The 24591-nt window shown below is 32.1% G+C and overlaps 1 protein-coding gene across 12 annotated transcripts in view; it reads left to right on the forward strand.

The window, feature by feature from the left end:
• Positions 1-24591, forward strand: part of Dmd (dystrophin) — a 2168746-nt gene that overhangs the window by 697894 nt on the left and 1446261 nt on the right. For all 12 annotated transcript variants that reach the window (XM_074062730.1, XM_074062731.1, XM_074062740.1 and 9 more), the window contains one exon: positions 13941-14060. In XM_074062730.1, coding sequence (XP_073918831.1) covers positions 13941-14060 — 120 coding nt within the window. The remainder of the gene's footprint in view (positions 1-13940; positions 14061-24591) is intronic.

The following is a 24591-nucleotide window of genomic DNA, read 5'->3' on the forward strand; positions in this document are numbered from 1 at the left end:
GATCTATTAGGTCATGAAGCCTCCTCTTATGTGAGATATTAAGGTCCCTATACAACAGGATTCATGTAGCATTTGGTTATCTCTTGCCCATCCACATAAGAACACTGCAAGAAGACCCACAGTAGATGATCTTGGACTTACCAGACTCTAGAACTGTGAAAAAATTCATTTTTGCTCTTTATAAATTACATAATATCAAATATTTTTGTCATAATACAATATACTAGGGCATTTGCTTTTTTCCAAATATAATATAACTAGGGTTTTGTATTTTAAAGCAATCCAATTTATTCCTGGAAGAGAACAGGATAGGGTATGTGATTTACTAAAATTTTGGTTTTCTGGGAGAGAGATTTTGTAGGAATTAGCTACAATGCATATTTTAGTTATTTAAAATATTGATGACAATGGGAATCTGTAACATTGCTTTCCTATAAAATGTAATCTTTTAATTTTAATATTACCATCTTCAGTTTACTCATATATTTATAGTTATGCCCCCATGTTGTCAGAAAGCATTTTTTGTTTCTGTAAGAAAGCTACTCAGAAATTCTATTAAGGATTTGTGTGTGCTTCATTAATGCTACAAAATACTGGCTTTTATACTTGCAACAGGCCCTTTCCCATTCCATGAAGAAATAAATGCAGCAAAGAATCTTAGTAATTGAAACAGGATTAGAGTTAGCGCATTTAGCAAATAAAAATACAAAACCTAGTTAAATTAGAATTTCAGATAACAACCAATATTTTTAATGTTTGTTTCGCAAATTATTTGTTGTTCATTTTAAATTCACATTGTTCTGGTCATTTTTCATTTTTTATGGCAATTTTCAAGATCAGTGTTTCTTTGATTTATGACTGCAAAAGGAAATATCTGCTCCCTCAATTTATATCTCCAAAGTCAGTGTTGTGCCTGAGTTCATTTTCCCTTTTTATAATAATTTGTTAGATCTAGCTTCAGAATTCTTCCATGAAAACAAAAGATACCTTTCTTTCTATGATCCAGAGTTTATATTTTCTTATTTACTGAGCTTCATATTTGACTAACTGATGGAGTTAGTCCTTGCTATTTCTGTCCTTAAAGCAGTCCACTGAAGGTCATGCACTGAAGAAGAGTGGCAGCTATGGCCATCTTCACACACCCAACCATCAGGACAAACAAAGCATCGATGGTATAATAATTATTGCATGGCATTTTGACTAAGGTTAATTTATCACAACATTTTAGTTGAACATCTGATGAAGAAGTTAGATTCAGTGTTAGTTTTCATGTGCATCATGCATTCCTCTCATGGACGTTTTGCCTGCCTTCTTCCCCTGGCCAGTGTTGGAAGTTATGAGGTTAGTTAATGCCCTCAGGATTATCTCAGCTAACTTGAGGGTCACAGGAAGTGGATCATCTCAGCTAATCTGAGGGTGTACTGCCTTAACTGCCCTTAATGTATGGGAGTTAAAGGATTATTCCCTCAAATTTCTTATCCCATGGTAGAACAATTCCAAGGTGTGTCCCCCACAATTTCTATGAGATTCTCCAGCAAGACTGAGCCCCAAATGTCCACAGGGTAATTTGCTTTGTATTTTTATAATGCATCATGGAATTGCCTCCCAAATATACTCCTTGGTCCTACGTCTTTGCCTCATCATCTGTTTGGAGCAGAGGGGAAACCTAAGCTAAAACAACCTTCCTGCCCTTGAAGAAAGCGTTCAAGGACTAACTAGATTTGTGATTTTCAGAATCCACTAAATCTCACTTGTTTTCCATATCTTCACTTTGAAAAAAAATGAGTTCAACCACTTGGTTTCTGGTGTTCCTTCCAGTCATGGTATTACAGTGTTCTGTTGCTATGGAATATGAGGTTTTTTGCAAGGCAAAAGCTGTAACATTGAATAGATATCAGAGGGCAGGATACTGGAGTGTAAAGAAGCCAGAAGAAAGGCTCCAAAAGAATTGGAAGGAAAATGTTAATGTAGCCATAAGTATGGATAACTTAATGAGATTACAATGAAAGGGCTTAGCCTGGCACTATGAACAGATTCTTTATTAACTTTACACAGGTCATCCAGGATCTTAATATTCTAACAATTACTTGAAATGTTTTGTACTATCCTATGGAAGATATAAAGTGAATGGAATGGAGAATATTTGATTAATACTATCATAAAATTTGAATAGATTATCCATTGTTAGAAAATATATTTCTGATGAGTATGAAATTGCTTTGAAGAAAATAATTTGAAACAAAAAAATCAAAAGGATTATATGCAAGTTGATTATATAACATTTTATATTCAGGACATATTCATGTGAAGTGCATAAAGAGAGCAGAGGAATTGGTTTGCTGGCTCAGAGTGAAGCCAACCTCTACCATTAATTGTGCAAACACACTTTAGGAAGTATTAGTATTTATAAATATTTGGGTAATGAAAGTGATTTTAAATTTATTATGAAAGGAATGCACTTTCAATAGACTGAAGTGGGTCATCTCTAGAGAGTGAGAATGAGAACAATCAGTATTTATGTATTTATAAAACTAAGACAATGAAATGCACATGTTCAATAGAAAGCCTGATAATTGATAATAGTATATTGTAACAACTTTTGTAGATGCCACAATGTACCCAATGATAATAAAAATAAATTTAAAAATTCAATAAAAAAAGAAAATGTAGTAAAATCAAACAATTTAAAAAGTAGTTGCTAATTACCCTGAGTTAGTCATTACACAGTGAATACATATATCAATATCCCACTGTTACCCATAAACATTTATACTTATTTAAAAATTAAAAATAAATATAAGTTCAATTTCTTTAAATATGAAGCATGATCTATACTTAAAGCACACAATTAAATACTTTTTGTTAGAGTTCCCATGCTTCATAAAGTGAAAGAAGATAAATATTCTTTTTTTAGGTAACTGACTTTGAACTGAAGGCTAATATAAATAGTCATTGATTTACTTTACAGCTTTTTCCCTAAAATATATAAATCAAGAAAAATAGAGAAAATTTTCCTTTTGACAATATAATACAGCAATAACTGTAGTATACAAAAAAATTAACTTTCCCTGCTGCATGTCCATGTTTCCTACCTAGTGTATTCAGGTCATTTAACTATTTGGTGATAAACCTAAAATGTTTGAGCCATCTCCATTTGATTTTATTTTACTTTCATGTTCAGAACTAGGGATTAAATCCAGGACATCATACATGCTAGGTAAGTGCTCTACAGCTGAGCCAAACCCCTAGTTCCCCAGTTTTTTCTTAGCTATGATTTCAGATAGCAAATTAAAGATGCACTCTTTTTTGTACAGATTGATTAAAATTCTTCTCAGAACAGAGGCCACGTGTTCCCTTTCTCAATTGAAGAGGATGATTAAAATATTTGCAGATCTTCCAAGTACACCATGAATATTGCAGTTATGCTTCTGTACATTCTGTGACAGGATCTTTGCTATGTTCATTTCAACAGCATTTTATTATAAGGCAGGTTAGAAATTCAACCACTGTGAAATACCATAAATATAAGTCACTTTTAGCAAATCTGTCAATTAGGCAAGGTAAGACAACTGATCCTGTATTTGAGGTTATTATTAAATTCAACCAAACTGCTATGTCTGGATAAATATAAAGTTCAGTTGGTTGCAAAATTTAAAAGAAATCATTCAGTCTTCATAGCTGTTGCTTTTGGAGAGAGAATTTAGAGGTTTGCTTTCTATTTGAGGTAAGCAATAGTGATTCTCTTTGAGGAGTGAGAATATTAAACCTCTCGTTCACTGGTGAAGAAACATGTCAGAAATAATTCTGGCTTATCATTTCGTTTTTAAGAAACAGACTGTTAGTGATGCTGATAAGGGATTTCTTTCAAATTAGTAGCAATATTATTGAGGAGTAAAAGCCTGTTTTAGACTTGAGATTTCATTGATGGGACAGAAATTTAGCATTTTGAAGGGTATTTTAATCTAAAGGAAAATGTGATATATATTTTCTCAAAGCAGTCAAAGTGACATGGAGTTTAAAGCTTGATTTATTACCTAAGTTTCCAATTCTTTTGACAGACTTAGACTTTTGTCCCATATACATTGTCTTAATGACACCATTAACAAAGTCCTTATATAAGTTACTGCAATTTAGTCATATAAATATAACATATGCACTATATTCTGACCTTAGAGTATGTTGTTAAATGCTGATTAATACGAATTAACCTCTTAGAAGCTCTGTGACCTATCTTTGAAGCTTAGTTAATCACAAACATTTGAGTTGCCAAGATTATGAAATATCCTTATCTGGTGACTTTTTAAAGTGATCTAGATGTTCATGTAACAGGAAGAGTTAAGTGTAACTGCCAAAGTATCTGACATTTTATTTCATTCCATTGCATCCTATTCCATATCGCTGAACAAACATTCATTAAAGAATATGGGTACTGTGAAGAATACAGAGTTCAGATCTATATGCAAAATCATCCTCAAGAAGCTCACATTTTAGTAAACAAGTAAAAGACACAGAAAACAAGAAACCATTACATAGAGTAGAATATGGCAAATGGCATTAGAGTTTGAAATAGTGGTCTGTTTGAGTACAGGAAATGAGGTGGGGGAAATGAGAGTTATGTCATTTTCCTGGTTCATGTATTAAGTTATAGCATACCAGATTAAAACTAGAGGAATAAAGCCTGATGGCAGAGGATCTTAGATACTTGCAGCTGTTCTTTAGATAACAGAAAACCATTACTGTTCTAAAATTAAAGAGAATAGCAATTTAGGAAAATTTAATTTTTTGGAAGACATGTCTTGTAAGATAAATGAAAGTACAGAGAAGCAGAAGATCAGAAGAAATGTTAGCCTACTATTTCAGAAAGTATATATAGCCTAAATAAAGTCAGTGTCAAAGAAAATTGTGAACAGATCTAGGAAGCATTTTGGAGATAAAAAACTGCTTCCTAGGTTTAGGGAATGGGCAAAGAGCTTGAAATAATAACAGGTTCTAAGTCTTACCAATTGGAATCCTAGAGTTGGAATTAATAGGTTATATGAAAGAGAAATGCAATAGACGGGAGGACAATGAGTCATTCAGATAACCCTAATAATGCCTCAGAATCAAGTAGTGCCTTTAGTGACTTGCAAACATTTTCTCAACTTCAGAATGATTAAAATTATATGTTGTTACTTATTGCTGTGAAGTTCCACTTGATTTTGTATCTTTTGCCCCTATATGTACTTAGTCAAAGTTTAATGGTCATGGGGGTAAAGATAAACAATATACTCTGGGAGGAAAATACCATGCAACGAGAGAGTCAGACCTCATCTGTGTTTCTACAATGCCTAGCCCTGTGCTTAGCAAAGAATTACAGAGTAAATGCTTTTTAGAACACAGGTTTTAATAATTCTGACTAGTTCTGTTACTCAAACAGTCCCCATCATTTCTACCTTTCTGACAAGGGCTGAAAATTTTACAATTTAGATAAACAATAAAAAAACTGTAGAGCCAAGAAAACAACTCATTATGGTAAATAAGGTATATCTTTGTTAAGTGGCTTACATGAAATTATTATTTCTTGTGTCCTACATCTCTGACTTTTCTTTTTTGCATCCTTTCCTGTTTTATTCCTTATTAAAATACCTTAATATCTGTAAATTATTGACTGTTAAATTGATTTGTGATTTTCCTTTTGACATAAATGGAATTTAATATAAAACATAGCACCACATTCATATAGTCTGCACAGTAGGATGTACATGGTAATCAGTTATATTTTTAAGTTTACATCAAAACACATAATTTTCCATCAACATTCTCTTAACAAACAACATATTTCAAGAATAACTTTTCACGTTAGATAATACCATTTATTAATAAAACAATAATAATAAAATCCATAATTTCACTTAGCTTTCCCATATCTTATTTTAATGAATCAAGTGTTTCTAGCTAACAGATTACTAATTAGTTGATTAGAAATTACTATTAATACAAGAACATTACTCAAAATATCAAAGCTATGTTTAGAGTTCATCAATGCTTCTACCAAATTTATACCTGTCCAAGATCTCCTCATCTTAGAGTCACTAACTTCATTTTTTGTGTTTAAATTTTTTTGTAATGATTTTTTTATTAGAAGTTTCTAGCCTGTGGGGTGATGTTGAAAAAGGAAAATGAAGTACTCGGAGTATTTCCCACTTAATGAATTGGTCTCATGTAATGTCTGTATTTTCCTGAAACTGTACCAATTAATTTTAATTCTCTTGAAAAAGTAATGCATTATTAATAATGTAAGATAATTATTTAACTATATAAAATATTTAAAAATATTTTAGTGGAAATAGCTTTACAAGAAAGCTATAATATGATAGCCTGAATTTTAAGGCAATTATTTACTTGAAAAAAATTAATTATAACAAAATTCATCATCACTAATCCATTCCATATTTAAAGTAAGATTGAATATGATTCTGTTATCTCTGTTGAAAAAAGTATAAAGTTGTTGGTTACAGAATACTACAATTTAAATTTAACATTTCTGTTGTGAACAGAATGGCTTCTGGTAGGCCAACTGTAAGTTCTGTTACTCAGTGGAACTAATGATAATGTATACTACATGACATTTGATATTCTGTCGAGAATTAAAGATGTAAGTCTTATCCAGTAAGAACAAAAGAACTCTTAAATGATATTCTTTATACATGTTCTATAATTTCAACACATCGAAGCTATTTAGTAATGAAATGATATGTAATATTTGATTAGCAAAGTATTAGGAATAAATAATGATACTCGGAAATACTGTTTCTATGGACTTTAGTATATAAGAATGGAATGAAGCAATAGGTATAGGCAAGGACTTCCTCAGGAGAATTCAAGCGGTCCAGAAACTAAAAGAAAGGATCGACAAATGGGACTACATGAAATTAAAAAGCTTCTGCACAACAAAAGAAATGGTCTCTAAATTGAACAGACCACTGATAGAGTGGGAGAAAATAATTGCTAGCTATTCATCAGACAAAAGAATGATAACCAGAATACACAGGGAACTCAAGAAACTAAACTCCCCAAAAGTTAATGAACCAATAAAGAAGTGGGCAACTGAACTAAACAGAACTTTTTCAAAAGGAGAAGTCCAAATGGCTGAAAAACACATGAAAAATGCTCACCATCCCTGGCCATAAAGGAAATGCAAATAAAAACCTGTTTTCCAGGCTAGTCACAGACTTATGAGCTCAAGTGATCTTCCTGCTTCAGCCTCCTATATACCTACAGGCATGTGCCACCATGCCCAGAAGGACTCTGATTTTATTCTTGCCCTGTCTACTTGAAGCCACACCATTCCCCCGTTCTGAAGTTCCAGTGATGTTTAACTCCCTCTGAGATCCTAGAGACTAGAACAAATGCAGTAAAGTAGCAAAGAAATTGAGAGATATTTTAACACTTGTTTCCCAGGATTATTAATTTCTTGATGGAATAGATACAGACTGAGTACATAGAAGTCTGAAAACTAAGAAGTGAGTACTAAGAAGTGAAAGAGAACATGCTGATGATAGCTGTGCATAATGTGCTCAAGGAAATGGTGTGCTAAACATTCATCCTGTAGCTCTTTCCTTAAATTAGAGCTAAAGGAACTAGAAAGGGATAGAGAAAAACAGGCTTATGGTGAGAGTGGCAATACTGTCACAGGAGGGGAATATTCAGTAGAACCAACCCTCACATCTATATACTACTAGCCAATCAATGCATATCATTTCCTCTATGCTCCTCCAGAAAACTTCCAATCCACTTCTTCTCCCAATAATCCAATTTTCTCCTTTTTCAATAATTGTTATTAGTATAAAAGCATTTTATAGGCATTCATTAGACTTTCTTGGTGTTCACATCAACCTGATTTCAATCTGTATAGATGCATGGATTGTAGAAGGAGGAAGGAAAGCAGGAGACATAAGTGGTATCATTTAGTAATTAGGGTCTGTCATCTTCACTAGATGATATGTATCTTAATATGCTAATATTTCAGCAATGCATGATATCTCTAGATAAGATAGATTAAAGCTACTTTTGTTAATCTCATGTGAATAATTTGGAAGTTAAGGGTTATTTAAGGATTTAAAATTTACAATACATTTTTTAAGATCCTGAATCTTGCTGTAACTTCAACCTTACTTTTCCTGAATTTCTAACAGCATTTTCTTTCTGTGTTTATGATTTATATTACAGGAAGACAGTTAGAATGCATTAGATGAAGGTAAATTAAGTGAATACTTGATTATTGCAGTTTGTTTTAATATTATTAAACTAATTGTGCCTGAATATGAGTTTTTAATTTATTCTTTTGTTATTGTGCTGGGGGGGGGCACATTGTGGCATTTATAAAAGTTCTTTTAATATATCAAATATTTCATATTTAAATTCACCCCCTCCACCATTCTCCTTTATCCCCTTTCCCCCAGTTTCTGGAATAGTGTAGAACTAATGGATACTAATGTTTATGAAGTTCCTACTGCATCCTCCAGGGAAAATATTAAGCTATTGTACCTTACTCAATCTTCATAACCACCTAAATAGGTTCTCATCCCAATTTTGCAAATTAGTAAGCTGAGGCTTAGTGTGGTTGTAAACGTTTTCACATTCACATGTCTGATTAGTGATGTACCCAGGGAAAATCTGATTCCAGATTCTATACCTTTCACTATTGTTAAACTGCCTCTTCATAAACATATGCCAATTTTTGGGCAATCTCCTATATATAGTGCCATTTTCTATTTACTTTGTCTACACTACTTCTCAGTTTTTCTGAGAATAGCCCCCTTCCTGCTTTTGAGAAGGATTTAGTGCTTTTACTATCTTTTAAATCGTTCCATTGAAGTGGTCTTTTAGGCCTCCCCAAGTTGGTTATCTTAGGTATTGACAGAAACATAAACATCCCCTTATAACAAAAGCTGAAAACAATGGATTTGACATAAAAACCAATAAAGCTATGCAATCAAATTAAAGTAATTGGATAGCAAAAGCTCTTCTAGGAGAACCTGTTGGGAAAGTTTATTGAAAATACTCAACAATTTATAACAATCTAGATACCATAAGTAGACTCTCATGGGGAGCCAGACTAAAAAGCCAGATTTAGAAAAGTGAATATGTGACTGAAAATAAAGTTGAAAATTGTTTTCAAATCATTTCAGTCAGGGCAGCAGGGGATATAGAGCCTAGTTCAGTGCAGAAGTGATGGGAAAGGGGAAGCAAAAATAAGTCATAGAATAAAAGAGAGAGAGAAGGATAAATTGCCAAAATTTAATTGATCACTGGTATCTTAGAATTTTTTTTGTTCCTGAGATATTAAACTAATCCCCATTGCTAGAATTGTTCTGTTTTCATAAGACCTTTTATAAATATTATATATGATAGAAATTTTGTTCTCACCATTTTTCTTGGGTATATTAAGTCATCTAAGCTAAAACATAACAAAACATTTAAACATAATTGTAATTAATTATCATTCTAATATATTAATTTTAAAGAATTTGAGGGAGGCAATAAATAGCCTTAAATCATTGTGGTATACCTGTATTGTGTTGTTTCTAGATGTGTACACTTGTGTGTGACAACTTCCTGTTTGTTAATCATTAAAGTAAAAGGAGGGGTAAAATAAATTATATTTAAGTGTAACCACTACCGTTCCTGATCCAGATAGCTGAATCTATATTGTGGTAAAAATAAACCATTGTGTATCCTGACATGAGGTATAAAGGGCATCCAACCTTGTTTTGTTTTCTGTTACATTATCTTTCCATTAATTGTTGCTCTTTTCCAATAAACTCACATCCAAAATACTTCCATGTCTTCATTTTCTCAGATTTATTGCACATATGTAGTAAAAAAATGTAAAAGTAACATGGGTCTATAGTAAACACTGAAGCGATTTTTTTCTCTAGTAGTTGTTCTAAGCCTTTTTTTGAAAACCAGATTGACCTGGGTGAGAGAAAGAAAAATTCAGTACCATTGATGATATTTAAAGGAAGTAGAAGAAAGGTCATATTTAAATTTTAAAATTATGATGATGTACTAAGGGAGTAACAAAGTTAGCAGATCCTTTAAATGGAGAACTCTTTAGAAAAAAGAGATATTCATAGAGGTATAAAAAAAAACCAAAGTTTGTCAAATCTAAGCATTTTAATGTTAAGTTTCACTGTTGCCCTTTTCTCTTGTCATAGGAAAAAGTTATTATTTAACATTAGAGAACAAACACTGCTGATATTTGTATCTAATAATGGAATAGAAATTTAATTAGGAGCATGACAGGATTTTTTAACCTGGCAAGTGTTACAAAAGCATTACTTTAATAAAAATAATGGCAAGAAATGCATAATGAAATAGCTAGTGTGTGTATACATGTTTGTATATAATTTATAAGGTTTTGATAAAGAAAAACATATTTTAAGACTTATGTATTTCAGCATTTTGATTTAAAGGCATTATCTTTTGATAATCAAAACTTTAATGTACTTCTCTGGGTAGAGATCTATACTTAGAAATAATTTGGTTTGCATTTCAGGCTTAATTAGCAAATTGACTGTAAATCTCCATTGTATAAATCTGGCTATGAGAAATTCAAATATATGAGAAGTCAATATTTAACTAAATCTCAATTTAAATTTAAAGTAGTTTGACAAAACTTTTGTTTATTTAAAAAATAGTAGTCTTGAGAATCCAAGACCACCTTAAAGGAGGCAGGCAGTAATTTTTTACCCCAATAATCAAGGTCTTTATTTGTAGATGCTCATGTTGGCAGAACAATTTATTTTTTATCCCACATATTTCTGTTTAGCACTTTTGCCACCTATAAGTATTAACTTTAGAAAGTACACCCTGGGCAAGGGCTGTTTTGTAATGTTTTGATGTTGCTGGTATTAGAGAAGTTAGCTAATATTGTGGTGTTCAGTGATATTTATTTTTGGAGTTGAAGACTGAGAAAATAAGGAATTTTGCAGTAGTTTCTATGTTGTAGCAATTGATTGTGCTAAGAAAGGTCAATTTAATCTTTTTAATTTAGTCTTTCATTAGGAGGGAAAGAAGAGATATAATTGAAATAGTCATAAAGAGAAGAAGAAATATTGGAAATAACATTAAATCAAGTGTCTAGTACTAATCTGAAGCACTATGTGCTCTTTAAGATTTTCAGACACTGTGGAGAGCCAGTGTCTTTATTTACCTCTGGTCATTATAAGTCCAAATGTTTTTGGCCTTTGATTTTAATGTTATCAATTCACACTAGGTTTAATGGCACTTTGTGTTAACTAATCTGCAAAAACAAAATGTAAACCCTTGATCAAAAAGGCCATTTTTGATTCTAGAACAAATCAAAATCAGACAACTAAGTACCAGAAAAAAAATCGTATATTTGGTCACATGTGCTTTAGAAAGATTCAGAGTTTGGAAATAAGCATTTCATAACTCAAACAATAATGTTCTCATGTGACTAAACTATATCAAAGCAGTGAAAATAATTTACATATAAATGTGACTACTATGGCATTTTCAAGTAGTTTTTAATATATATAAAACTATATATGTATAGTTTTTAATATATTCAAATCTCTCTATATGTATATACACAGACATATATATGTACTCTTATATTTGGTGACAGAAAAAAAATGAATTGGCTAAATTTAGTGAGGAAACATATTATACACTGACACCTGATTATTATTTTAATTATTCTAGAAATTCCTGACTGACAGATTTAAAGTGTTCCCAGTCCTGGCTTATATAACACAGAAAGCACAGACTTAACATCACTGTCAAGGACAACTCTGAATGTTAATGTTGATGTTCCATTTTTGGCCTCATGGCAGAAAGAGTTTTTATTAACCAGTGCAAGCTCTGGAATGTCAAAGGCATGATAGGCAGTACAGACTCCACACACAAAATAGATGCAGAGTCATTTTATCCTAAATTGCTTTGCTTTAAAACATAGCATGACACTCTAGAGAGAGGAAGTATTAAAAAAAGATTTTATAGTGTTCTAAAATGTTAAGACTGAGAAAAAAAATATAGGGATAAAAATGCTTATGCATTTGAAGTTGTGATTCAGCCATTCTAATAAGCTCCACTACACTTGCCATAACAATTGAAAAACTAAGAGCTAGATTGATAGGTTCCAAACATTGTTGTTTTGCTAGTAGAAACAGCAGGTTTGCCAGAAAATAACAGGCCAGGTCCAAATATACTCTTCCATTCATATATTATATAACAAAATGTTCTAAGAAGCAAACTAGTTTGTTAGAAGTTACAAAAACCTGCTCAAGGGAACCTCAATAATATACAGTATAACATGGATCTTAGGGATCTCAAACTTCTAGTTAGGATGTCTTAGTTCCAGACACAGATTCCTCTGTACTCCTCGTGTTTTTACCCTTTACTTATTCTTTTTTTTACTCCAGCTTGTTTTTACCAAAAAATACACCACATTTTAAAAGTGATTGGAAGTACTTGCTTTGATAGTATTGATTGAAGAAAATGAAAATTCACTGTCACATATATAAATTAGAAATGTAGTATTTGAGTTATTTTGGTTTTATCACAGAGTTCAGTTCAGAACAAATGATTTTTTCTTCCAAGGTTGGAGCAACTATAATTATACTAAATAACAAATTCTCTCTCTTGTATCTATAAATAAGAGGGATTAAACTCACCTGTACATATTGTCCTTACCCATTCCAACATGGCCCTACTCATTTGGTAAATGTTTATTGATTTTTACTTGCTTAGAATACATAGTGAGAAGTTCAGAGAATGTCTCTGTTCTGTGCATCTTACATTCCAGTAAGTAGAGACTAACACAAAATGACTGAACTAATACATAAGGGAAATACCAACTAGTAACAATATTATGATAAGAAAATGGTGGAATGAGAGAATAACTAAGGAGCAACTTTAGATTAGCCTGCTCATCAAAAGTCCCTCTAGGAAGATGAAACTAAAACTGAGTCTTGAATAATAAGAAGAGATCATTTAAAGATCTGGAGGAAGATCAATTCAAGTAGAAGCAACAGTTTGACACATTTATGGAAGAGATAGAAGGCAGGTATATCTGAAACAGAATGAGAGATCAAGAATGTTATGCAGTAACAGCCCCCACCCACCCACAACACATACAAGAATTCAAGTGGGTGGTAAAGGGTTAACTCTCCAGGATCCCAGAAGTCCCAAGAGGAGACCCCCATGCTGCCTAAGTAACCTCTGAAGTAACCAAAGGCACTTCAGAGTGCATTTATTGCTTCCCTTTATTGCTCCCTGGCTGCCTACACCATAAAAGCTCCTCACCCCTAGACCCTGGCACAGCTTGTATCTCAGCCTGTCAAGACTGCAGGACGCCCCTCACCACTGTGAAATAAAGCATGGTCTGGTTGTAGAAAAAAAAAAGAATGATATGCAGTTAGATTGTTGCAATATGTAGGTGCTAGGCAATATAAAGTTTCACATAAAGAATTTAGATTTTCCTTCTTATTGAAATGGTATTTTGCTGGTGTTTATACAGAAAAATGACATCTGATTTATAGTTTTAGCATAAGAGATGGAATCACCATAGGAGCTAAACAAAAGCAGTATACAGTCTGGTGGGGGTGCAGTACATGAACCTCAGAATAAGAGAGTGCCAAGTATGAAGATAAGAGAGATGCAGGTAAATTTAGGAAAAAAAACTTTGAAAAGGTGAGATAAGAAGTAGAACATCCTCCTGTGATAGTCTCAATGTATAAACTGACTTTTTACTATGTAGTTCTATTGACAATAGAAAAATGCAAATTTGCTGAGTACTATAGCAGAAAGAAAATTTGCTTGAAATGGTTCCAGTTTAATGAGAAATTACATTAGCCAACATATGGCAGAAATTTTCAACATACAGGTAAGACTGTTATTTAATTTCCTTTTTGAAACACTTTATCTTCCAGGTGCTTCAAGAAGATCTAGAGCAGGAACAAGTCAGAGTCAATTCTCTCACTCACATGGTGGTTGTAGTTGATGAATCTAGTGGTGATCATGCAACTGCTGCTTTGGAAGAACAACTTAAGGTCAGGATATTTTCTTTAATAAATAAATAACTAAAACTTCAAAACATATTTAGAAGATTTAGAATGTAATTTATTACCAGCATTTGATGCTACATATTTACTAAAACTAATTCAAATTATTTCCCATTTGTGTATCTTTCCCTTTCAGTAACTCACACTATTTGCTTACAATAGCTTCCTGGACTTTGAGAAAATATACAAATGCAAATGAATTTATTTTTATTATAATCAAATCACTTGTATTAGGAAACTGGCCTAAGGAATGCTATTTAGTTCCTATTCAATTCTACAGTCTAAAAGAGGACTAAAATATTTTTAAAAGAACCATAGTTGATTAAATGATGAACAAGTGTATGTCTTCAGAATATTTATTCCTATAAATATTCTTCAGTGTAGTCTTGATGTAAACATAGAATATTTAAATCATAGAAGTTGTTTGGAGCAGATATTTAACCATTTAAACCCATCCAACCTATCTAATAGATTTGTGTTTCTGAAACACAAACCAGTACATTCTAAGAAATAATATGAATATTTTAATATGCATTGTCTTCTAAGTTATGAATAATAAATTGTTAATGGAAAGTATTCCATGAAACTATATTATACACATCAAATTATCACTATCAAGGGAAACACAACAATTTATTGTTCTCAATAATTATGTACACAATAATGAAAATTATAACTACAGATGGTTTTTGAACCATTCATGGGCCTACCAAATGCCTGCCTTTTCTTTGTGACAGATAGGGACCAAAAGTCCGATATGTCAAGGATCCAATTAATGTGGGTTTAAATGGCTTATCTGCTTAAACATAGTTTCTCCTACCTAATCTATAACAGGAATTCTTAAGCCTTATCTCTGTTTTCTTCTCTTTTTGTGTGAAATGTGTTTATTTTTTATTCCAGCGAAACGTCATTTCCTCAGATTACTGCTTTAGACTGCCAAACTTCAACAATGTTATCTCACTCTCCATCATTAAATGACAAAGGGAAAGCTCTTGAGCTAGCAGGTTGGACACTGCTACAACCAAACATTTAATACATACTGGTAACTCATGTTAATCACTCACATTTCAATGAAATTTCAGGGACCTAAAAAGCCATCATACATAGGATCCTTTATAATGTACACACACACACACACACACACACACACACACACACTCCTCAGCTGAAGTACTGCATTTTAAGGCATTCCATATTCTCATACAATAGTAACTAAATATAGGTAAATAAGAATTTAAGACTCTTGCAAGACATTTTCGTTAAACATAAAAGGTTTTGGAACAGGGGTTGCTTGGAGTTGTGACAGGTTTAAAAATAATAGAGCAGAAAATTTTCTTTCTTTCATGGTGGTACTTGAGTTTGAACTCTCAGCTGCATCTTTGCTAAGCAGGGACTCTACCACTTGACCTCACCCCCTGCCCTTTTGATTTATTTATTTTTTCAAATAGGATCTCATGTGTTCTTGTTTGCTGAGATGAGGATCTTGTTACTTTTTGCCCAGGCTGGCACTCCACCATAATTCATTTAGTCAACAAATATATTGAGCATCAGCTCTCTGCCAGGACTGCAGCTAGGAAAGGGTAGATGTAATAGTTGTGGTACCTATACTCATGGGATTGCATTACTCATATGAAATGAAATGTAAAAATATGGTCTGGAAGCATGGCTCAAATGGTAGGCGTGCCTCACAAGTATGAAGCCCCTGAGTTCAAAACTGTGCCACAAAAAAAGTAAAATTATGACTGTGATGAATTTGATGTAACAAAAATATACATGACTTCTCAAGTTGTAAAAGGTCAATTAAAGCTCCACACATGACCTTAAGTGAGCCTTAAAGGTTTAATAGAATTTAATTAGACAATACTAGAGAGTAAGGAAATAATTTGGACAGAACTGTATTTATTCACTAATTCAAATAATATATATTGAGTTTCTACTTGTTGCCAGCCAAAAGCTTAGAATTTAGGGTTAAGTTTTGGACAAAATATAAATTATTCTTCTGTGGAGGTTACATTCCAAGAAAGTATCATAATAAGTAAATACTGTGCCATGAAAAAAGCATTTCAGACAGAGAAAAGGAAATGATATAAAGAAAATGAAAGTGAGAAACTGAGACAACCTGAATGATTACAGATCCCTTATATTTTACTTGACGATGGCTTGAGTAGTTGGCTATTTGTGGTTGGCTGAGACTCTGCTACTTAGTATAAAAGTAGATTATAGTCTGTGTGCATATCATATTAAGTTGCAGTTTACTATGCTCAAAGAAACCTTTAGGATAAACTTAAAATATATATGGAAGCAGCTTTAAGCCAAAGGTAATTCCATTTAACAGAGCTATGTAAAAAGGAACTGAAGGCAAGGCTCTTGGGTAGAGCACTTACCTAGAAAAATAAAAGACCAGGGAAGGAAGAAACCATTTTAAAGTGTGTTGTCTAGGGAAGCTTTATTGAGAAGGCAGCATTGGAGCAAAATGAGACTAAGATAACAGTGTTATTTTGGAGGTGCACAGGTCACATGGCACAGTTTACATTTGAAAATGTAAAAAATAAAACAAGTGGATCATAAAGAAAGTATATTATTTTAGGAAGATAGTTTTTCCTGATAAAATAGAAATATGGTTAGACCTATATATAGCTTATGGAAGGTACACTAATGAAAATATCTTACAGAAAAAAAAGCAGAACCATTAAAATCTCATTTTTAGATATGTTTTTCTATGCAGGTTAAAACTTGAGAGCTCAACTAGATATATGATATGTCCCTATGGTTGTAAACTCAGGAGATTATCTAGCATATGAAGAGGACTCAAGCCAAGCCTGGTGGCTCATACCTGTAGCCTGACCTACTCGGGAGGTGAAAATTGGGAGTGATTGGTTTTCAAAGCCAGCCCTGACAAAAAAGTTGGCGAAATACCATCTCAACCAATAAGCTGGGTGTGGGATGTACACCTGTGATCATAGCCACAGGGGAAATGTAAATAGGAGAATCATGGTCCAAATTATCCCAGGAAAAATTATGAGACCCTATTTGGAAAAACTAAGAACAAACAGAGCTGGATACGTGACTCAAGTGACAGAATTCCTACCTAGTAATTGTGAGGCTCTGAGTCAAATCCCAGTGCAACAAAAAAGGAGTCAAATTATTTTGTTAAATGAATGTAATCTTCAAGGCACTGTGTACCATTTTTGAGAATTAAGTGTATGTCCAAAGAATAGGTAGAAAGAAGAATTCTGTTTTGAAGAAGGATAGCCTAGAAAACACAATTTTAGAGTAGATTATTAGACATAAGGCTATGTGCAGTGGCACAGTTTCCTACCTATCCTGAGAAGTTAACAAAAATGGTTATTGAATAAAGGAATAGTTTTCAAAGTTTAAGAAAATCACTAAGAAGTAAGATATATCTTTTAAAATCAACACATGAAAAACAACTTTATAACAAGTGATATTAATTTATATAAATATTATGTGGTGTTCTTAAGAGAATATATATGGTGGATTTATTAAATTGATCTAATAGAATGGAATGCACATAATGTATTTTGATTTTCCAAAAGTGTTTTTTAAAGCCTCCCATGATACTTGTTGAAACTATTCCAGAAATGGGGGAAGAGGGGATAAAGGAGAATTCAATTATGTGAATACAACTGTGATATATTGTAAGAAATGTTGTAAATGTCATTTTATAGACTCAGTACAATAATAATAAAAAATAAAAACAAATAAAAATTTCAACATGAGAAGGGGATCAGGAACCAGTGTAAAGATCAGTTAGAGATGAATCAACCTGGGTTGTAACACATTTGTACTTGATAGTAATGCTAGGAATCTCTGTATAGCTGTCCTTATCTCAACTAGCAAAAATGCTATGTCTTTCTTATTATTGTTTATTTCTACTCTTCAACAGAACTGGAGAAAAGCACAGAGCAGGTTCTGCCTGGAAGCGAAGGGGGAGGGGGAAGAGGGTGGAGGCAGCGGGCAAGGGGGAGAAATGACCCAAACAATGTATGCACATGTGAATAAATGAATAATAAAAAAAGAACAGAGAAAAAAATTTCAATACAGCAAATGAATAAGTAAATAAAATAAAAAGTAAAAATATAAGCTTAAGAATAAGATGAATCTTCCTATTCCTATAAAGATTGTTGAAAAATGTCTGTTTTAATGTCCCTTTCTACAATCTAACTTATGTCATAAATAATTTCCCTAAAATGATTGGACTACTTTAAGTTTCATTACCAGAAAATTCTGAGGATATCATTTGAAGATTTAGCAGTTTGTCCCTGTTAGAGGATTCCCTCTTCCTCATCACCTTAGAAGGTTTATCAATGTCCTATGAAGTTAGAATGTAATACATAAATGCCACATTCTTATCATTCTTGTCTTAAATCAGAAAAGCTGTGTTTATTTTTTCTGTCATGTTGCTGCTTAAAAAACAATCTCTTTAAGTCAATTGAATAAGTTTGGCATAAAAAAGGTCTGGCTTTCCCATACACAGTTGTTAATATAAATGTAAGTGTTTATAAGTGAATACAAATGCATATATCTGTGGGTTCCACATCTGTGGATGCATCCAATTCTTGATCACAAACATATCTGAAAAAATTACATCTGCACTGAACATATCCAACTTTTCTTAGTATTCATTAGATAATACACTATAATAACTACTTACATTGTATTAAGTATTATAAAATAATCTAGAAATGATTCAAAAATACTCTTTTGTAGAAGTCAGAAAAAAAGTTCACTCAATGGGGTGCAACTTAACTCATTGTGCCCTATCTCCCTTTAAACCTGCTTTATTACTAAATTCCTCATTTTTTTATTATTGTACCACAATTCAGTAATGACACCTGGACCAGAAACCTGGAGTCCTCCCAGACTAATCCCTGACTTTTCTCTTATGAGCACTCTGCATGTAAGGTTACAATATTTCTTAACTTGATCCCATATTCATTATTTCATCTTTGTTCCTGTCACCATTCCTAATGAAAAGCCCAGATCAAAAGCCCTTAGAAGTCCATATCTCCATTTTTGCCCCTTTCCATCCACTATCCACACTGAAGGCAGTGCAGGTTCTCAAGAGCCTGTTTAAAAATAGTTTATTTTCTGCCTAAAATTTGGAGTCACTTGCCATCCTCTAAAAATTCTGACAAACCCTACCTGTCTTTCTAGACTTCTCTCCTAGCCCCTCAAAATCCTTCAATCTGTGTTCTGTTCATACAAGCAATTTCTCATATCCCTTATGTCACTGTTGCTTTGTACATAGTACCCTTATTAACTGTGGTTTTTGAAAATTCCTACTACAAATGGAAAACAGAGTTCACATTTTCCTCCATGAAGATGGCCATTCTATATAGTAATGACCGCTCTCATATGTTAGGTCCTCTTTACCTTAATTACTCCTCTTATTTTTGCACCTATTATTTACTTGTCCAGTTATTATTTTTGTGCTTCCTTCTTTTATTAGAATTTACATTCCATGTGATCTGTGACTTATACATTCTTGAATGCAGTGTCAGAAATAAGTGATCAGCAACGCTGGTTGCATGGCAGAATGAATCAATGAGCAGGTGGTTGGATCCAATTACGAGAAGGAAGTTTTGACTCAACAAAAGGGGAAACTACTTAGTACATGATGTTTAAAATAGACATCTGGAAATAGATTCTCCCAGCTCTATTCTCTATCTACAGAATATCTTTGAGCAAGTCATTTAACAATTCTTTGCTTTAGGTTCCCTTTCTTTAATATGATTACGAAAATAGAAACTATATTATAGGTTAACCATAAAGAAAAAAATGATGAGAAGCAATAAACTTAGAAAATGCCTGGAATATAATAAGCAATCGTAATATCATTTACTATTATAATTGACATAATAATTGTACATATTTATGAGCTATAGTGTGAATTTGATACACATATACACTGTGTAATGACCAAATCACGGTGATTAACATTTCCCTCTCCTTAAAAGGTTATCATTTCTTTGTGTTGAGAAACTTTAAAGTCCTCTCTCCTAGTTCTTTTTGAAGTATGTAATACATTGTTCTAAACTCTAGTTACCCTACTATGCTGCAGAATATTAACATTTATTCTTTCTACATGTAATCTGACCTTCTCCTATCCATCCTGCCACTTCCCTTCCTACCCTCTAGTGACCACAATTCTGCTCTGGTTTATATGAAATCACTTTTGTAGCTTGTGCATATGAGTGGTAACATATTTATCTTCTTTACTTGGCTTATTTCACTTAAGTTATTGTTTGTTATACCAGAGTATTTTTTTCTTTTTAAGCTATACTGTGGTTTGAACTCAGGGCCTCATGCTTACTAGGCAGGTGTTCTACTACTTGAGGCACTCCACCAGCCTTTTGAGTGTGTGTGTGTGTGTGTGTGTGTGTGTGTGTGTGTGTGTGTGTTGGATATTTTTGAGATAGGGTCTTGCTCTGTCCTGGGCTGAACTTGAACCACAAATCTTCTAATCTCCCATGGCTAAGATTACAAGCATGAGGAACCAGCACCCTGCCTTGCACTAGAGCATCCTTAAGGTGGAGAAAGAATTGTAGGAAGCAGTTTATTGATAATGTTTATCACAAAAAAAGAATTTTATGTGTTCAAATATTTTAGAAGAGGTTCCATGCTGAGTAAGAAGTTAGAATTAATGACTTCCAAAATCTCTTCCAAGACCAAATTATATACAGGGGAGTACAAGTAAATAAAAGGTAACACAGTCCATCTTATGGAGTGAAGCATAATTTTTCATTATTTTTCTCTTATTCTTCAGATAACTTCAGATTTAAACATATGATTCTCAATATTATTTCAAGAACAAAAAACCATCAGAAGATAATGATGAAATATAAAGTACTTGAACACTATATTCTGCTAATTATTTTTAAAAACAATTATACTGATCAGAAGTGACAAAATAAATCTAGAAATAGAAAATAAGAGTCAAGACACTAAATAATAAATTTTTCACATATTATCTTTGTTAATGTCATTCACAAATTTAAATAGTAAAATATACAAGCATTATACAAATTAAGAAATATGCCATATCTCAGTTAATCTGAAAATAATAAAATGAACAAAAAAAGTTGTTTGGACAGAAAATAGTATACTAAATATATTTGTTCAGAAAAAGTATTCGTAATAATCCCTACTCTGTTGTGACTTAAATGTGGAGTATGTGACTGAAAGTGTTTATCACATATATCATTGGAATAATATGGGAAAGAAGAAAATGTCTACAGAGTGAAGCTCTATAAAATTATGAAATAATGATTATTTATGAAAGGGAACATAGATGAAAACTATCTCGTTTCCATCTAGTTTTTAATTTTGGACTTGTTTGATAAAATGTATTTAAAAATAGAAGATAACTTTAAATATGATAGGAAAAATAACTCATAAAGTCAATTGCTCCTAATTATTGTCCATAAGGCAATAACAACCATTAATTTCTAGGAGTTTTTACATATTTTGTATGAAATGCTTATTCTGTATCAAAAAATGAGAAAGCCAAAGCTTAACAAAATTAAATTCAAGTTCATGTAGTTCCTGTGGCAGACCTGGTACTGGCACTCAGATTTGTGTGATTCCTCTGTGTGGACTTTTTTTTTCTAACCTCTCCATATCATAGGAGAAAATTACTGTGTGACCTTGAGAAAATTATGCAATTTTTCATCAGTAACAAGGAAATAAGGAAACCTATCTAACAAAGTAATGCAATTCTATCTGCAAATCCACACATGCAAATGTAGTGTGTCTGTGTGTGTGTGTGTGTGTGTGTGTGTGTGTATTTAGCACACACCATACACTATTTAAAATGTATTTAAATATTTCCTCTTCTTCTAAAAAGCATTATCTAATAGAGAAGCTTCTATCCATGTATAGCTTTTTGGAGCAATTGAATTGTGGTTGGTGTGTATGAGGAGTTTTAATTGAATTGAATTTTAATTTATTTAAGTAAATAAAACTGGCACTTAATTATTAGAAAACTTTCTTTTCAACAGTTTAAAATTTATTGTGACTATTTTCAATGCAACTTTCATGAATTCTAAATGAAGTCTAGATAGATTTCAAATCATTCATTTTTATTCTAATGAATATTGAACATCCCACTACAAAGTTCTATAAGAATGCAATATATGCTATATTCTAAATTATTTCATTGATACCTGAACTGTAGAAATTTATTTAACCAATTAGGAGTTAGATATATTTGACAGAACACAATCTCTAGATTAATATAGCTGGCCTCAGTCCTGATCTTATGATTTAGTAGTTGAACAATGAATTCTTCTCATGCTCATTTTATAAAATGAACACAAAGATAATAATGATACCAATACCCAACCACATCAAATTACAGGCAAAATGTAAGCAAGTGTATTAGAGCAATAATTCTTTGTGAATGTAAGTGGTATTCTAATATGTTCAAAAGGCAAATGTGGCCATTTAGTCTCTGGGAAATATCTAAATTTTTATACTTTTGTGCTTTTTAAAGATAAGTTTCATTGAAATACTCAGAAAAGTACACATATAGCTATTCTGAAGACTTTGTACAAAGTTAACATACTCATGGTTCCAAACTCAATATGATACCAGTAACTAAGATATGACCTGTGGCCATATCATATAACTCTTCCCATCTTCTCAAAGATAATATGTATCCCAATTTAGAATACTTCAGATTATTTTTTCTATATTTAGAACTTAATGTTAATGGATTGTGTAGTATATATAATCTTGCAACCAGATTTTTCACTCATTATTATATTTGTGAGATTATTTTTTCTGCACAGAGCATCAGTTCATTGATTTTCATTTCTGGATTATTTTGTACAAATATGCTACAATATTATAATAAATTCTTCTCTTTAGAAAATTTGTAGTGTTTCCAGTTTGGAAACATTACAAATAATGCATCTGTGAACAAATAATGAAGGTATCTTCTGATAACATATGTGTGCTTTTATATGGATTCTAGATGTAGGATTGAAATTTCTTGGTACTTGGTTATGGGTATATTTAGCTTTATAAATATTACCAAAAAATTTTCAAAAGTTGATGAAAAGATCTCTTGTTTTTCATTTTCATGTACTGATGACCAATGAATTTGAGGACTATTTCAGTTTTTTATTGATGATTTTAATGACCTGTCTTATGATTTATCTATTTTTCTATCAGATAATTTATAAATTTCTTAGTAATTCATTGTAGATATTTTAAATATATTTTAGATATTAATACTCTGTTATAGTGCCATTTCCTTTTTAAATAAGTATCTTGTACTTTAGCTCCTTAATGTTATCATTAATAAACAGAAGTTAAAATTTAATATATTTCATTTCAATATTTTCTGTTTTCTATTGTGATTAGTATATTTTTGTTCTGAATTTAAAATACTCTAAAATTCTGAAAGTATTCTCCTGGAGTGCCATAAAGGAACATTACAGCTTTACCTTTTATATTACAATGCACCTGGAATTGCTGGTGTGAGGAAGAGGTGAACATATGTTCCATATACAAACAATTAAAACAGCATAATTTACTGCCAGGAAATCCTTTCATCAATGTTATTCAAAGCCACCTTTCACTTAAATATATCTGAATGCTTGCACATACATGGATCTGTTTATGGATTCTAATCAGTTTAGTTTATACACTAACTTATCCGTTGGCTAATACCACATTATTTAAATGGAAACAGCCATATGATAATCTTTGAAATGTGGTGTTATTTGAAAGAAAATCACACCTTGCAGATGGCAAGGAAAATCTCATTTAAGATTATCACAGTATGTGGATATGGTCAAAATGTACAAGAGAAACTCAAGAAATTCCAAGACAACAAAAATAGAGAATTTGAGAAGGCACAAGAACAAATAAAAGAAATGATAGAAGCACTGTATAAACACCAAAGTGAAACAAAGATCATGATAAATAAAGAGATAAATGAACTAAGGGTGAAAATAGACAATATTAAAGAGAAAGAAACTCAGGATATGGAAAACCTCAGAAAAAAGAATGAAACAGAATTGCAAAACAAAATGGAAGGCCAATCCAGCAGAATAGAACAAACAAGACAGAATCTCAGAACTCGAAGATAAAATGGTAATTAAAAGAAAAACCAAAGAACTATTAGTTAAACAACTGTGAAAAGAAAATGCAAGAACTCAATGACTCCATCAAAAGATCAAAGCTGAGAATCATGGACATTGAAGAAGGATAAGAGGTGCAAGCAAAGGGAATGCGTAATATAGTCAACAAAATAATAACAGAAAATTTCCCAAATCTAGAGAAATCTATTCCCATATAGATGCAAGGGGCCTCCAGAACATCAAACAGATAAGACCAAAATAGAAATACCCATGGCATGTTATCATAAAAACAAGTACAGAGACCCGAGAAAGAATATTGAAGGCTGTAAGAGAGAAAAAACAAATAACATACAAAGGTAAACCCATCAAAATCACAGCAGACTTCTCAACAGAAACAATAAAAG

Source organism: Castor canadensis, chromosome X (assembly GCF_047511655.1).
Source record: "Castor canadensis chromosome X, mCasCan1.hap1v2, whole genome shotgun sequence".
Lineage (NCBI taxonomy): Eukaryota > Metazoa > Chordata > Mammalia > Rodentia > Castoridae > Castor > Castor canadensis.